Genomic DNA, 15,827 nt, shown 5'->3' on the forward strand with positions numbered 1-15,827 from the left:
AGCTTGGCAACCATAATGACGACTTCCCGTACAGTATGAGGTATCTATGTACAAACACAACTCGACAATATGCTCCACAACCCTTTCTTTATATGGAAGTACATCAAACGCATCAAGGGACGCCCTACATAGCAATAGCAATAGCAGGTCACCAGAGTAGATAGACAGGGAGTGATCCCTCCAATGCGCTCTCCTTGCTTTCGTTCATCCCTGGAGCAAGCGTCAGGGTTGACTAACCTTCAGCTGAGAATGGTTGTCCTCTCGCCGTCATCACCTCTTCTGCTCAATGTGAAGCGGTGGTGAAGAGGAATGGAATGGGCCCTTCTCGTACCAGGATTGATAGCTAAAGCTGGCTTGGCTGCCAACACTTTCTACCCCCGCGCAGTAGCAGTTGCAGTTGCAGTCAACGGCCGAATGAACTACCCTCGCCTCGGCCTCGAAGAACCAACTTTCTAAGAGCTCTTCGACTTTGAGCCAGGGATAGTAGGAGGCAAGATAGGCGTGACCTTCTTGGGAGTGACCGACGTCTTCTTGGTCGCAGCCGCGCCAGGAACAGCAGGGGGAGCAATAGGCGTCTCGGACTTGGCCTTCTTGGAGGTCTTAGTCTCCTTGGCCTCCTTGGGCTCCTTGGTCTTCTTCGTCTTCTTGGCGGGAGCGTCCTCGGAACCGGTCTCGCTCTTGCGCTTCTTGGAGAACGACTTGGCAGGGGCAGCCTCGGCCATGTCAACATCGGAATCAGCGTCTTTGCCGGTGTTGTCCGTGGGAGCAGCGGGCGAGGCGCCGATGGGGTAGAAGCGGGCCTTGAGACCGGCGGGTTGAGGGCGAGGGACGATGCCGGTTGCGGGAGCGGAGACGGCGGCGGTCGCGGCGGCGGCGGGGTTGAGGCGGGTGACGCGCTTGATGTGCAGCGCCTGGGCGATGGGCTGCTTCATAAGCTCGTACTTGTCGCCGGTCTCGGTGGGGAGGAGGACCTGGATCGAGTGGAGCGTGGTGCCCTCTTCGAGAGTGGCGTTGTACTCGGCGCCGTTGTGGGTGATGATGGGCTCGCCGGACTGGATCTTGCTGAGCGGGAGCGCGTGCTCCTGGATCACCTCGATGGGGATCGAGGCCGGGGCGGTGAAGTACCAGATTTGCTTGCCCTCGCTTTGGGCCTTTTGGAATGTTCGGGCGACGTCCTTGGCGTCGGTGCTCGCATCGGCCTTGCGCATTTGGAAGTTGGGCGCGATAATTTGGGGCAGTTGGGCACTGTGATGTCTATTAGCATTGTGAACTTGGTGGTCTGGCACAAGTCGTAGGAGAGCACATACCCAGATGCCTTCTTGGGGGCGACCTTGGGCTGGGGAGCATCGGCCATCTCCTCGTCAGACTCCTCCTCCTCGGAACCCGACTCCTCCTCAGACGATTCGTCGTCAGACTTGCTCACGGTCTCGTTGGACTTGGAGTTGCCATTGACCACTGGTTTGGCCTTGGTGGCCTCGGGTGTCTTGCTAGCGGGCTTTGCAAGTTTGGCGCTAGTGTTGGCTTTTGGTGCCGCCTCTTCTTCGCTCTCGCTCTCGCTCTCCTCAGAGCTTGAATCTTCTGATGAGGGTGTGGGTTGCTTAGCAGTCTTCTTGGCGGTCGCGGGTGCAGCCTTTGGTGTAGCCTTGGGCGCAGGCTTGATCTTCTTCTCCTCCTCGTCGTCACTGCTGCTGTCTTCCGATCCGCTTCCACTCTCCTCTTCACTGCTAGACTCGCTGCTGCTCTCGGCCTTCTTGGTCACCTTCTTGACCGCTGGCGCCGCTGGCTTCTTTTCTTCCGCCTTCTTGACAGGCTTCTTCTGTTCGACCTCCGACTCGGACGAGGACTCGGACTCAGATCCAGACTCGGATTCGGATTCGGACGAGGACTCTGACTCTGACTCTGCCTTCTTAGCTACTGGCTTGGCCTTGACGGACTCTGCATTGGCCTTCGCAGCCGTCTTGGGGGCAGGCGAGGCGGCCTTTGTGGTTTTCGTTTGCGCCATGTTCGTCTTCTTCAACTTGCTGGCCCAGTCGGCGTCGGGTGCGGGGGAATCGCTGTCGCTATCGCTGCTGCTATCGTCGCTGGAGGAGCTGTCGGAATCGGAGTCGCTCTCTTCTTGCTTGCCCTTCTTGGACTTGAGTTGTGATTTTTGCTGGGAGAAGACGTTGGTGGAGGTGTTGCGGGCGAGGGCAGCGGCGTTGGCGGCGTGTTGGGAGAGGGTTCCGATGGGTGCGCGAGGACCAGCCATGGGGGGCGGTTTATCTGGATTGTAAAAAGAGAGAAAAGAATAAGGTTGGTGATGGAAGAAAATTATGTGGAGAGAGTGTCGAAGACGGAAAGGCGTCCCTCGAGAATAATTGAGTGCTACTAAGGTATGTGCAGGGATGGATGGTGCAGTTTGGTGCAGTTGCAAAGTGCTAAAAAGTGTAGATGTGGGGTCGGATTTACAGTGTGTTGATGTGCTGTTAATGTGCTTTTGAGCGCTGTTGTGGAAGTGCGCTGCTCTCCTGCCTTGAGGTTGTCCCTTCCGTCTGTCACTGCAGTTGTTTCTCAGAAAAGATACAAGCGGAATGATCCTCGTCGCGTGTAAACACGCTGGAATATCAAGAAAGTGGAGAGATGCGAACTTGGGTATTTCAAGGGTCACTCGAGGTTGCTGCTGCTGCTTGACCCAAGTCAGAAAAAATAGGGAAATTGAGACTTATGATTGGTTGAACTTGGAAGCGGAATGTGGGGTAACTGTTTCTCGATAAGGGTCGTTTGCCCAAGATAAACTTTCCTTCACTAACAAATGTCTCAGGGTTAGGGTTGATTGTGATTGTTGCATTTACGCCTACGGAAACACAGAGGTCTCTGCTGTTTCCTTCTTCAGAACACCATCGCTATGACTTCACCACCACCTCTCAACAAAGCTGTGGAGTATCCATTGAAAGTCGTGTATCTGTCATCTTACTTGAAAAAAATACCTCACATGAATGGAGTTCGGAGAATTTGATGGTATAGATCATCTCCATACGTCCACAGGCCAACCTTGTTCCGTAGTACGTCTCTCGCTGGAAACTCACTCCATTTTCCCAACCTTTCAACATTTCAACTGAAGAAATGGCCACCAAAGACGCCGACTATTGGGCGACCACTGCGAGTGCCACAACCTGAACGCTACCTTTCGTTTTTTGATCAGAAGGTACCATTTCTCTTATCTGGTCTCAATGTCCATTTGCTAATGCTGAAAACAGTCAATCATAAAAAATGAGTGCATTCGCTGCTCGCCAGAAACTGTTAGGCCTGTCGGCTGCTGCCGCCACTACTCCTACTGCTGACGACAACGACGACAACGACGATATCATTGACCGCAACACGTCCGCCAAGTCCTTCTTCACTAGGGATAACTTCAGAAAAGCACTTCAGGCTCAGAAACAAGAGACCGAGAAAGATGTGGACGAAAAGCCGGCAGCGCGTCCAAGGAAAAGAAAGCAAGGCCCCAAGGACGAACTACCAGCCGAAGGAAGAGATGATGGCCGTCAAGTGAAATCTCAATTCCCGAACCTCTCAGAACCGATTCCGACAGGCCGCAGGAGGATCATCTACTATTCATCTCAGAGGTTGAGCCAGACGAACATTCAACCAAAAGCCAGCGGCCGTGTTCTCCTTAAGCTCCTTGAGGGAGAGCGTTTGGTCATTCTTGGAAGCTACGGAATCAAGGTTTGCGAAGGCGAGCTTACCATTGCTGGAGCCTTCTTGTCGAAATCGGATCTTGTTCATTGGGTTCACGCTCCCCAATGCCATGCTCTTCCCGTCATCAGGATCACAAGCGATGCCACAATCGAGTTGCATCCACACCCAGGAGCTCGGAGCCTGAGACAGCTTGCTAGCCTGAACCCTGCGTTTGGGAAGCTATGGAACGAGGTGGACGATGCGGTGCCGGGCCATATCAAGAAGAATACCCCTACCTTCCAGATTATCTTCACCTCGGACGATGCCCCTAAGAGAGCCGGCATTCAGGAGTTGGTCTCACCAGCTGAATGGAATAAGCAGCTATCGGACGTCCTGGAATCCAAGAAAAAGGCTACGCCTGTTGTCTTTCTGAGCGGCCCCAAATCCTCCGGAAAATCTACATTTGGACGGCTCATGGCCAACCGCTTGATAACTGGCTCTGGACTCGCACGACAGCCCTGGGCCCCGGTAGTTGTCCTCGATCTCGATCCTGGGCAGCCCGAGTTTGGACCCCCCTCCGTCATATCCCTCAACAAGCTGACTAGCCCAAATCTCTTTCCTCCCTTCTGCCATCCAGCGTTAGACCCAACAACGGCCCAACGTCGCGCCCACACTGTTGCGTCGGTCACACCCAGCTTGGATCCGGACCATTTTGTCGCCTGTGCCCTCGATCTCTTCCACACTTACAAGACCAATCCCTCGCTGAACAAATTCCCACTCATCATCAACACCCCTGGCTGGATTCTAGGCACCGGGCTCGACATCCTGTCCGAGTTAATCCGCCAGACTGTGCCAACTGAAGTCGTCTACATGTCCCAAGACGGGCCTGAAGAGACTGTCGACGGCCTTAAAGCCGCCTGCCAGGACAAAAACATCCCCTTCGTTGCTCTCCCCAGTCAACAACCTCAGAGCCAACCATCCTCGTCAGTCGATGCCACGGCCCCAGCAACCTCGGGCGGAGGAAGCTCAAGGACAGCCCTCCACCTTCGCACAATGCAAACAATGTCCTACTTCCACCTTCTCTTTTCCTCTCTTACCGCTCAGCAGCAGGGTGGTCTCAGCCAAAGCCAGCACAATATTCAAACTCACCCAGGCCCAACCTGGTCCCCCACGCCTCTCACCCACCTCCCGCCATGGCGTGTCCGCTACAGAGGCTCTCGCCGCGGATTTCTGGGAATTCTCTGCTATGACCACCAACCTGCCCCAGACCTGCTAGCCGAAGCCATAAACGGGATGATTCTCGCTCTGGTGAAAATCGAGGACCGCGCTGGTGCTTTTATGGATTTTCCGGATCTTCTTTCTTTTTCTTCTTCGGCTTCCACTCAGCAGCAGCAGTCGATGCAACAGCACCAGAAATCAAAGCAGAACCCAGACCTTCTGATCTGCAAAACCCCCCGCGAACACCTGCCCCATCTCCCCAACCCCCAAGGCAAAACGCTTTCCCCGTCCCACTCACGCGCGCTGGGCCTGGTGCTGGTCAGGGGGATTGATACCGTGAAAGGAGAACTGCAGCTTTTGACGCCTTTGCCTGTTGAGGTACTCTCTGAGAAGGATCAAGATTTGGTGCTGGTGGCGGGTAGGTTCGATACTCCCTCTTGGGCGTATGCGGAGGATTTGCATCGGAGGCAGTGGGAGAGGAATAATGTCAATGTCAATGCTGCTAAGAGCAGCAAGATGGCTGCTGTTAGTGGTGGCGGTGCGAAGATGGAGATTGATGATGGTGATGATGGTAATGGGGAGGAAGGTGACCAGAGTGACGAGACGGAATCCGTTGGAGCGGATGAGATTGAGGAGAGGCCGGAATGGCAAAGGGTGAAGGCGTTGCATGATAGCACTTCGGAGGCGCAGCCTTGGGTGGAAATGCTGCATGGTAGTCAGGGGAGAGCGGCGGGAAGTAAGGTGTGGAGGGTTAGGAGGGATTTGGGGAGGCGGTAGTGTGATGTGTTGTGGTTTGGGAGGGATAGAGGGAAAACAACAGGTATGTATTCTTTCAAAAGAATCGTTTGTACGCATCACCGATTACATCCAAAAGACTTGATATTGTGTACTGCTTCTTCATTTGGCCCCTGATAAAGGGGAACAACCGCTTAGTAGCGTCGAGCGCATCTCTCTGTACTAGGTTCCAACAGAACACCCTCATCCATGGCTACCTCATCATCCCGATCGTGAAACAACTCAACTCATTACCCAAACTCCAAAGCCATGATCATTCATCTCTGAGCCACCCAAACCTAACTGGTATCATCTTCCCAAGGTCCTAACCCAACCCTACAGGTATCATCATCCCCAGGTACATATCATTACTAACATTAAAACCATCCAGAAAGCACAAAAAAACTTAGAAGGTGTAACGGAATCCAGGCTGGGCATCATCCTGTAGAAAGAAACAAAGTAGGTTAGCAATGCGTTCAACAGCCGATGCGGCAAAAGTGTATGGGTAGTTAGGGTAAAAACTCACATCATCAGCCTCCAACTCCTTCTCACCCCTATCCGCCTTCTTATTCTCCATCCAGAACGAAACCGTCAAGCACGCAACCAGGATCAAAGTCAACAAACTGGTCGCAATGCACGCATACAGACCAGGCTTGTACCCGGTGAGCTTATCCTGCTCTCTGAAGACCAAGCTACCAGCAATACCGCCGATGCCCCCAAAGGACACGAAGGTGGCGCTGCAGAAGGCGCGCTTCCACTGGCCGCGGATGTTGTTGGCCTGGTAGCTCATAGCGGCAGGGACGTTCGAGTTGGCGCCAGCAGTGACCAGGAACACGCCGAAGTAGCGGACCTTGGCGCTAGCGGCGAAGCCCATGATGGGCACGCCGATGATGGCCAGCAGGGCGTTGAAAGCGACGATGGGGCCGCGGACCCGGTACTTGTCGCCAACCCACGCGCCGGCGAACATGACGAAGCCGGCAAAGGCGTAGGGCGGGGCGACCAGGCACTGGGATTGCGCAATGTTGAAGCCCATGCCGGTGTTGAGGATGATGGGCAGGAAGAAAGACAAGGCGTAGCTGATGGTGGTGGTGTTGAAGAAGATCATGGCGTACGCCCACACCTTCCAGTCCAGGCCGGAGGCGAGATACTTTCTGGTGACGAACTTCTGGGGCACGACATCGCCGCGGTCGGCCTGCACGCGCGCGCACACCCACTCGCGGTCGCGGGCGGAGAGGAAGGACCAGGTGGCGCGCGGGCTATCGGGGAAGTCAACGAGAAGCCAGTAGCCGGCGATGCCCAGCACGCAGGTCAGGATGCCTTCGATAATGAAGATCCAGCGCCAACCCGTGAGCTTGGCCAGGCCGTTCATCTGCATCAGGCCGTAGGCGAGAATGCCGGCGAAGGCGGAGGCGACGCAGCCGGTGAGGTAGAAGACCGAGTTACGCTTGCCGACTTCGTAGCGCGTGTACCAGGTGGAGAGGAGGTAAACGCACGAGGGGAAGAAGCCTATTTTCCATCAGAGTCAACGACTGAGCCGTATTATACGAGTGTCAAGAATGAAAATGAAAAACTTACCAGCCTCCAAAACACCCAACACGACTCTCAACGCCGCCAACTGCTCCCAGTTCTTGACGAAGCCCATGCCGATCATGACGGCACCCCACAGCGTCGTGAGCACACTCATATGAATCCGCGGCCCGATCTTGCGGCAGATGACGGTGCTGGGCGGCTGGAAGAGGATGTAGGTGACGAAAAACACGAGCGAAACGATCGAGTACCGGTTCTCGATCAGCTTCAGCTCCACGCCCATGCCCGCGATGTTGGCCGCGCCCAGGTTGGTCCGGTCCATCAGCGACACGCAGTACATGGCGCCGACCGTCATGACGAGGCGCCGGTCGATGTGCCGCTTGATGCGCTTCTCCTCGGCCGGAGAAATGTTGAAATCTTCGGGCCGGGCGTGCTCTGTCTTGGTGACGGCCTCGACTTTGGGGGAGGAGCCGTCCGAGGCGGAGGGGGCCTTCTCGGAGTGGTAGGCTGAGGCTTTGGTTTCGATGTCCTGGGGGCCGGGGATACCGGGGTCACCACCTGGTGGGTAGGTGTTGGTGGCCATTGTGGGCGGTAGTTGTTGGTGAGGCCCGGTGACTTGGTGAGGTTGAGGTTGGTGGATGTGTAAGAGCCTCGGTGAAATTGGTAGAGAAGACACTCAGGAATTAAGTGTCAAAGAGGAAGAGGGAAGAGATAGGATAAAGTATGTATGAAACGGGAAGAGGGGGACCCGATGGATGTGAGATGTGATAGGTGAAGATCAAGTCGAGTGAAACGGCGAAGAAGGTGGGAGGATTAATGTTTAAAGATACGCCGCAGAATCGATCTGGTACCAAAGTTGGAAGGAGTCGGTACGCAGGTTGCAATGCGGGGAGAGGCTGCCGGGAGATGTACCGAACCGTTGGAGAAGGTAATCCGGCGGGTGAGTGGGGTGGTGGGAGAGAAAGAGGCTGGTAGAGCTAGAGCTAGGGGGAGGTGAAAAAGGGGCGAGACAAAGAAGAGACTAAGGTAACAGAAGTGGTCCTAAGTAAGCACAATTGTGAGCTGGCAACACAAGTACGACTTGGAGACTTTCTCTTCTCTTGTGTTCCTGTCGAACTGAGCTCCCAAAAGACCCTGATATCAATGATAAGAAATACACGTTCGAGAAGGCCATCATCGTTCCTATTTATCTTTTCCTTCTTCACCACCAACTCATCTCCATCCCTTCTTCTTTCCCACACATCTCCCGCCCAAGAACAGCCAGACAGTAACAGACCACCACACCATCATAGACTAGACCGAGGTTCCACTTCCCATTCAGCGCCATCTTTGCTTGGCTTATCTTCACAATTGGTGGTCACTGACGCCGACATGGTTCTCCTAGGGGGATTCCGGGATCCCCCCTCTCTACCCTCTTCCTTCCTTGCCGTCCTTGCCTCTCTCCAACAGAACAGCAGCTTACTCGCAAGCTCTGCTCTCAGTAGTCGATACTACCTGGAAATCCAGACCCGTCCCCCTCGAAGATCCCGCCCCTCTTTGTTGGGCGTTAGCAAAAGCCAAGACTTTCTCCCCCGCACGCAGGGTGTCCAAGGAGGCGGATACCCTCCTCCACATGTCGCCGTCACCAACTGAACCAGGTAGACCGGGTCGGTTTCGAAAAAATTGCATCAGGGGGGTCATTGATCCAAGCCTTCTTGGTCCTGGTAGCCTGATAACCCAACAAAAAGCTAGAAAAAGGGGTTGAAAGAATATTTGGTTAGTCTTTTTTGCACCACACTTTTCTTCAAGAATTTGTTGTTGGCCCAACTTGGGGTTTTTGCGGTGAGTGATCTTGGTGGTGAACAGCAGGGTAGGACAGGGTGAAGACATGACTGCAGGACGGTTGGAGCTTAGAGCGTACCTAGCGTTGACAGAGACTGACTGGAGAAGAGGGACCGAAGAGGGCCTCGACGGGGCGGCGACGATGGATTGGAACAAGTGCCCAAGTTACCCCAGAGTTTTGCCCCAGGTTGGGGTAAAAAGGGAGCTTGACGCTCTTGAGCTTAGTTGACAGCTTACACGATCTTGCCAACCTCCAAAACTCCACTTCCCCGGATTTTGATAGGCTCCGCCCAAGCCTGACAAGGGACAAGGGACCCAACGGACAAGGGAGAGGAGCAGAGAAGCAGAGGAGAGAGCATGCGGAGAACCCAGCATTGTTGAGGCGGCAAATAGGGATGCGGCTTGGCTGTTCGCGTCCTTTACCGTTTCTGTACAAATTTCCGAAGTATTTGGGGTAGCCAAGTCTTGGAAGTCTAGACTTGGCTCGCTCTCATCCACTGGTTATGCTTGTTATACGGGCCTGACCAGCTCCAGTCATTGTCATCGTTGTCGGATGACCCAACGAGCTGAGGGCGCCACGATAGAGCTTAAACCGTTTTCAAGGCAATGTCCGATTCGTCAATGGGAAATCCGGGGAAATGGTTCCACACACAGATTGGGATCAACTGCAGAGCAGGGCAGGCCAACAGGCGAGGCAGGCAGGCAGGCATGGCAGGCATGGCAGGCATGGGGGGCATGGCAGATTCCCACGACAAAGGTGAGAACAAGGATGGATGGATCTTGCTCAGTCTGTCGTCTGTCGTTTGTCGTCTGTCTCTCCTTATCCCATCTCATCCCCATCTTCAATCCTGCCGTCCGACATGAGGACCGAAGGAATGCAGACTCGTGGTGTACCTAGACTCCCACAGTGACATCGACATGCAATCACTTCTGTGGCTCGTCACATCCTTCTGGCACATGGTGTCAGAAACATCTTTTAAAACTCGGTAGTGGCTGCATGATGGTGTGCAGCGGAGTTGTTCTAAAAAACGGCCTTCTTCCCGCTCGTGCTTCTTTTCTTGTGTGCTTACTCTTTTTTTATTGGTTTTGATTTTGCATGTCTTTTTTTCCGTTGTCTCTTATTCTTCTGTTTCTGCTGCTCGCAAACTCTTCTTCGTTAGGAGCATTCTTGAGAGAGCCAAGATGTTGGCGTTCCTCGCTCCTTGAGATAATTGGTGTCTCTTACACTTGGCGAGTCGAACCAAGCACATCGAATATTGGATTTGGACGACGCATAGTGATAGATTTTGCGAAAGGATCGCGTACGACCCATTGTGGCGTGTTCAATCTCACACACACTCACACCAAATAAAGGGCTGAAGGCTTTGAACCGCGGCATCTTCGCTGTGATGTGCCAGTAAAAAAGCCAATGAGTCTGGATGGGATGATCTTGACCTCGGTTGTTATGGCCAACGAGAAAAGGATCACAGAAAGGAAACCTTTTACTTGTACAGTACTTGGTCAATGATTGGAACAGGGTGACTCACCCAGAAGCGAGAAGCGATGCATTACTGCATCGGGCAGCCGCCGAGCAAGACGGGTGTGGAAAGGTACTTTCTCTGTGTCATATTCAATTAGCTGAGACATCAAAAGGGGTTATTTACAGAGAGTTTATGGATGAACCAAGTACTTACCAAGGACAAACGTTTGCGCACCTCAGCTGACGACTCAGAAGTCATAATGTCTGCCGGTAAATCCTCGTCGAGGTCAAAATGATCACCTTCTTCACCGGAAGTTGCTTCAGCAATCTCATCAGCCAGTGAGCGGCGCCGCCCTCAAATAGGGGTATTTTCATCTTCAGTGAGAAACTCGCTGTCGGAGAGTGTCTTGAGAGCGGTGACGAATGAAGCATCACTCTCAGTGTCGGATATGTCTTCATCCTCGCTAGCGATCGAGTCTGCATGTTTCTTGGCTGGTGAGTCTAGGCGCATGAGGTGAGCGGAGTCGATATCGTGGAGTTCTTGACCGATTTCGTGGGACATGCCATAGGCAACCTGTTCCTCTAGTGAGTGGAAACGCAGTTGGACATCTGTCTCTGCTTCTTCGAAGGCATCACCCACTTCGTCAGAAGTTGCGTCAAAGAGCTCATCTGCGAGGGATCTTCCTTGAAATTGGGATACGCCGGCTTCATGATCGAGTGATAGGGATTCTTCACATAGGACAATGGAGATGCTGTCGTCGTTATCAGTGAGTTTAGGAAGTACGGACAACATCTCGTCGGGGTCATCAAAGGGCTCGGTGTCCTCGTTAGCAATGGCTACGGCAAGTTCTTCGGCAAGCGATCGAGAGGGCCTGGAAGAATCGGGATAACAATCGTCAAATGAAAGGTGAGCAAGATCGAGGATGGCCTAAGAATATTATTAGTAAACAAGCTATGTAAGGATTCTCGCAACAGAAAACATACCTCGAGAGAATGTGGATTACCAGCCTCAGTCTTAGTGGTGCCAATGAATCCATCAGCAAGGTGGGGATATTTGGGTCAATGAGTTCTTGGTCCTCAAAGGGGTTGCCATCTTCATCGGCAGTGGCATCAGCAATCTCGTCAGCAAGCGAGCGGCGTCTGGTGGAGTAAGTATACTCGTGTTCATCAAAGTCGTCACAACTTTCGTTGGAAAGTGCATCAGCAAGCGACGTGGAGCGAGCGGTGGAAAGAGTTTCGTCGTCTTCATCATCGAAAGCTTCACCGTCTTCGTGGCTAGTGGCATCAGTGAGCTCCTCAGCGAGTGATCTAAAGCGCTTGGCAGGGGAGACTGGCTCTTCACAGTCGAATGAGTCCATGTCTCCATGGGCGATGGCATCAGGAATTTCTTCTACTTCTGCATGTGGTCTTGAGTGCTTCTCTGGGAGCGAAGTGGAGTCGCCACAGTCTTCAGCAGCTGGCCATCTGGGACGCTTTTGAGGAGGAGCATCTGCATCAATAAAGCGATCACTAGATGCGTCGGAGGACACTTCCTCAAATTCGTCACTTGAACGTTTGCGGGGACGAGATGGACGGAATCCGTCGCGTTCTTCAAAAACCGGCCATCTGGAACGCTTCTGGGGAGGTGCGGCGTCGGCATCAAGGAACCGATCAATGGAGGCATCGCGAGTGGCATCAGTGATTTCTGCACTGGAACGCTTCCGAGGATTTGGGTTTGTGGGTTGGACCGTCTGATCGACAGCGTCTTGGCGCCTCTTCTTGTTCATTTTGCCGGACTTGTGCTTCATCTGCTGGTTGAACTGGTGTCTCTTGAGGTACTGGGCAATACGAGAAGGTAAGGCCATGGCCTGGCGGAGATGTAGGTGTGACATGATGTCGTGTAGTAGTCGTTGTTTCTGTAGATATTATTAGTAAGTTGCTGGTTCTTATACCAATGAGATACGTTTCGGTAATGGAAAAGATGGTGCTCGCGACTACTGCTGTCGATGTGGTTGTAGTCGCCACAGTGCAAGACCGAGTGATGCTCGTCGGTCGACAAAGATGATGGGAGATCCCTTGATGGAAGGGAAGTGATGGTTAGGATTGCTTACCTAATGAAGAAATTGTAGTTGTTTCTGCTAGTGCAGTGTGCGCTTGTGATTGTCCTTGTTGTAGGAAGTTTGGTTTGACTAAATCAGCAATATGGGTTGAGGTCCAGTTGTTGATTTTGAGGATGCAGAGGAAGAATTGGTGAGAAGTTTGGGTCGACATGGACAATCTTTTAACAATAAAGCAGCCTAAGAGGTGTGGATGTGGTGACCATAGATTTGTGGTGGTGACTGTTGATATCACCATGACAACGATACAGCGAACAACGGGGAGAACCTTGACGTTCAGGTAACACCAGTCCTGTTCAGCGGAGAGCAGGACTGGTGGCCCAATCGCGGCCACTGATCTTTGAGCATTGTGGAGCAGTGTTTCCAAGTAGTTTGGGCAGCTATACTGTTCGGCATACATGAGTTTGGGCTTTCCGTGGAAAGTGGTGATGTTTGGTGACGATGGCAACTTGGTGTTTTGACAAGACAACATGAACAGAGGACGTTGGACAGACCCTAACCCTCGCTTGCTCGGTCCATGTTCCCCCGTAAGCGCCACTGCACCCGCATTGGCTGGCGGATCCAGCAAATTGTGGGACTGCCAGGTAGGACAACTGTTGGGCTTCTAACTGGCAGCTGGTGAACACCCCTTAGCTGTCCCTCTACGGTGGTTCATTTCACAACAGAAACACCAACATCGGATCATGATCCGAGAAGCACGACGGCCCATCGTGACCTTTGCCGGCAGATTCTTCCTTTCGTCCCGACACGCTTACTCTCACCGTCTTAAACCCCAAGCACTGTTGTCATCGGTCTTCGCTTGTCAACATTGACCGGAAGTCAACAAACGGACTACAACATCATAACAACATGTTCCTCATCTATCACTTGTCGTCAGTTACTGAACCGTTCTATGATCACACTCTCATGTTATTCATGGCACTACAAACATAGAACGACAAAATCAATATCCAGTTCTTCCATCTCAGCCTCCTACGTAGCTCCATCATTTTGAATTCGATGCAGAGAAGCTTCGGCTCGAATCGACCGCAACTCCTGCGCTATTGTAGCCCACGATGCTGATACAGGAATAAGCCACGGGACCAAGGCGCTATGTGACCCGTCATGCAGTCCCCACGCGTCCCAATATAAATATCCTGTACGGCTATATTAACGTCCCCATCCGACGCGGCACCTTGACGTCCGGCATCGCGGCGAATCCAACGCTGAAACTTCAAGTGACTATCCTGATCCGGATATGGTGCTACTCCGGACGGCCTTCTTCCGCCCTCGTCAAGCGCCGCATGGCGGCCTTGCTTCCAGCGTCCCGGTTTTGGCCCTAGGAGAGACGGCCCAAAAGTAGAGAACACGACCCCGACAGTGACATTGTGGCTTCCATGTGTCCAACACCCATCATGACGACCCTTTAATCAACCTTTCCATATGTTCAACCTCATGGTGTCTCAGCCTTGGCGAAAGTGGCAACCCGCCATGAAATGATACATATATGAACGTCTCACTTCCCGTTCCTGGGTCACTACCACTCGAAAGTTTGTAGATCCCTTCAAGTTCTCACATCCACAGTACTTACAAGTGTCCAGCTAGCCAGACAAGATGAAGGTCCTCTCCCTCCTCGCCGCCGCCTCCGCGGCCTCAGCCCACACCATCTTCGTCCAGCTCGAGGCCGGTGGTACCACCTACCCCGTCTCCCACGGCATCCGGACCCCATCCTACGATGGTCCCATCACCGACGTGACCTCCAACGACCTTGCCTGCAACGGCGGCCCCAACCCCACCACTCCCTCCGATAAGATCATGACTGTCAACGCCGGCAGCACCGTCAAGGCCATCTGGAGACACACTCTCACCTCCGGACCCAGCGATGTCATGGACGCCAGCCACAAGGGTCCTACCCTTGCTTACCTCAAGAAGGTCGACAACGCCCTGACTGACAGTGGCATCGGCGGTGGATGGTGAGTGATGCCCTACTTTTGAACCAGATCGACAAAAGCCCCCATCATCAGTCACTAATACTCAAGAAAAATAGGTTCAAGATCCAAGAAGACGGCTACAACAACGGGCAATGGGGTACCAGCACCGTCATCACCAACGGTGGTTTCCATTACATGTATGTTCTGTTTCCCTCCCTCCCCCCTTCTCCCCCTTCACCACCGCCCAATAACTAACATATATACCTCCCAGTGACATCCCCGCCTGCATCACCAACGGGCAATACCTCCTCCGAGCCGAGATGATCGCTCTGCACGCCGCGTCCTCCACCGCCGGGGCCCAGTTATACATGGAATGCGCTCAAATTAACATCGTCGGCGGCACCGGCACCGCCTCGCCCTCCACTTACTCGATCCCAGGTATCTACAAGGCCAACGACCCCGGCCTTCTGGTCAACATTTACTCCATGGGCACGTCAAGTGCTTACACCATCCCCGGCCCGGCCAAGTTCACTTGCTCTGGTTCTGGAAACGGCGGTGGAAGCCCGGCTCCGGGTACCACCACTACTGCTAAGCCGGTTGTCAGCAGCACAACCACCAGCAAGGCCGCCGCTACTACCAGCAGCACGACCCTGAAGACCAGTGTGGTTCCTTCGCAGCCGACCGGTTGCACGGCGGCGCAGTGGGCGCAGTGCGGCGGTGTTGGATTTAGCGGGTGCACGACTTGTGCGAGCCCGTATACTTGCAAGAAGCAGAATGATTATTATTCGCAGTGCTCATAATGGGTAAAACCGTTGGAGTAATGCTTGGAGAGAGGTCAGGGGATGAAATTTCTGGAGGAATCCTGAGGTGAATCATGATGATTTACATGAGGATGTGGATGATGATTTCGGTCAGGGAGAAAGACGAGGAGATTGAAAGCGAGGCGTTCGTTGGTTGAATGGTTGCCTGTGGTTGACTACAAATTTCTGATGTACATGGTTTTTTTTTGGTGAGTTTTGGAAAGATTGGATGTTACTGATCTGATCTGATGAGCTTACGTACCGTCCATATAATACCTACCTATATCAAGGTGAAGTAATGACTACAAACATTCAGATACTGTGCATGTCCGCAACTGCTTTGGATGAGCGTATACTAGGTACTGAGCTGCAAAACGGACATGGATGACGGAGAGCTTTTCCACAGTCTGTGTGTAGGTCTGTAAAAAGGTAGGTGGGTACCTCCCTATGGAGAACGATTGAGAGAGATACCTAGTACCCTATCATTCATTTTATAGGTAGCTTCTAAACCATCATGTCATGGATTTGCCTGAGGTTCCTTCCCTGCTCGCTTGCCTAGAGGTACCTA

The 15,827-nt window shown here is 53.1% G+C and overlaps 5 protein-coding genes across 5 annotated transcripts; 2 read left to right on the plus strand and 3 right to left on the minus strand.

Moving 5' to 3' along the window:
• Positions 1-97: 97 nt before the first annotated feature.
• Positions 98-2,248, minus strand: SMAC4_03675 (uncharacterized protein; the record flags this gene model as incomplete). Its single annotated transcript, XM_003351321.2, has 2 exons — positions 98-1,245; positions 1,308-2,248. The coding sequence occupies 2 exons, from the start codon at positions 2,246-2,248 to the stop codon at positions 453-455; spliced, it is 1,734 nt and encodes a 577-aa protein (XP_003351369.1). The 3' UTR covers positions 98-452.
• Positions 2,249-2,866: 618 nt separating this feature from the next.
• Positions 2,867-5,649, plus strand: SMAC4_03676 (uncharacterized protein; the record flags this gene model as incomplete). Its single annotated transcript, XM_066089992.1, has 2 exons — positions 2,867-3,184; positions 3,237-5,649. Exon 2 carries the CDS (start codon positions 3,250-3,252, stop codon positions 5,647-5,649), a length of 2,400 nt encoding a protein of 799 aa, XP_065947551.1. The 5' UTR covers positions 2,867-3,184; positions 3,237-3,249.
• A 105-nt stretch (positions 5,650-5,754) lies between these two features.
• Positions 5,755-8,992, minus strand: SMAC4_03677 (uncharacterized protein). Its single transcript, XM_003351323.2, has 3 exons — positions 7,222-8,992; positions 6,173-7,152; positions 5,755-6,088 (listed from the first exon to the last, which is right to left on the minus strand). The coding sequence occupies exons 1-3, from the start codon at positions 7,754-7,756 to the stop codon at positions 6,053-6,055; spliced, it is 1,551 nt and encodes a 516-aa protein (XP_003351371.1). The 5' UTR covers positions 7,757-8,992; the 3' UTR covers positions 5,755-6,052.
• A 1,584-nt stretch (positions 8,993-10,576) lies between these two features.
• SMAC4_03678 (uncharacterized protein) lies at positions 10,577-12,324 on the minus strand (the record flags this gene model as incomplete). Its single annotated transcript, XM_003351324.2, has 2 exons — positions 10,577-11,205; positions 11,438-12,324. 2 exons carry the CDS (start codon positions 12,322-12,324, stop codon positions 10,809-10,811), a joined length of 1,284 nt encoding a protein of 427 aa, XP_003351372.1. The 3' UTR covers positions 10,577-10,808.
• Positions 12,325-13,058: 734 nt separating this feature from the next.
• SMAC4_03679 (uncharacterized protein) lies at positions 13,059-15,620 on the plus strand. Its single transcript, XM_003351325.2, has 3 exons — positions 13,059-14,501; positions 14,576-14,656; positions 14,731-15,620. Exons 1-3 carry the CDS (start codon positions 14,143-14,145, stop codon positions 15,257-15,259), a joined length of 969 nt encoding a protein of 322 aa, XP_003351373.1. The 5' UTR covers positions 13,059-14,142; the 3' UTR covers positions 15,260-15,620.
• The last annotated feature ends 207 nt before the right edge of the window (positions 15,621-15,827 follow it).

The sequence above is a fragment of the Sordaria macrospora genome, chromosome 6 (genome assembly GCF_033870435.1).
Source record: "Sordaria macrospora chromosome 6, complete sequence".
NCBI classification, from domain to species: Eukaryota; Fungi; Ascomycota; class Sordariomycetes; order Sordariales; family Sordariaceae; genus Sordaria; species Sordaria macrospora.

What these genes read in the sequence shown, in the direction of transcription:
- SMAC4_03679 (XM_003351325.2), top strand. Translation starts at nt 14,143, where the DNA reads ATGAAGGTCCTCTCCCTCCTCGCCGCCGCCTCCGCGGCCTCAGCCCAC. An exon ending in AGTGGCATCGGCGGTGGATG is followed by an intron (nt 14,502 to 14,575) that starts GTGAGTGATGCC and finishes CAAGAAAAATAG; the next exon opens with GTTCAAGATCCAAGAAGACG. An exon ending in AACGGTGGTTTCCATTACAT is followed by an intron (nt 14,657 to 14,730) that starts GTATGTTCTGTT and finishes TATACCTCCCAG; the next exon opens with TGACATCCCCGCCTGCATCA.
- SMAC4_03677 (XM_003351323.2), bottom strand. Translation starts at nt 7,756, where the DNA reads ATGGCCACCAACACCTACCCACCAGGTGGTGACCCCGGTATCCCCGGC. An exon ending in GTTGGGTGTTTTGGAGGCTG is followed by an intron (nt 7,153 to 7,221) that starts GTAAGTTTTTCA and finishes GATGGAAAATAG; the next exon opens with GCTTCTTCCCCTCGTGCGTT. An exon ending in AGGAGTTGGAGGCTGATGAT is followed by an intron (nt 6,089 to 6,172) that starts GTGAGTTTTTAC and finishes TTCTTTCTACAG; the next exon opens with GATGATGCCCAGCCTGGATT.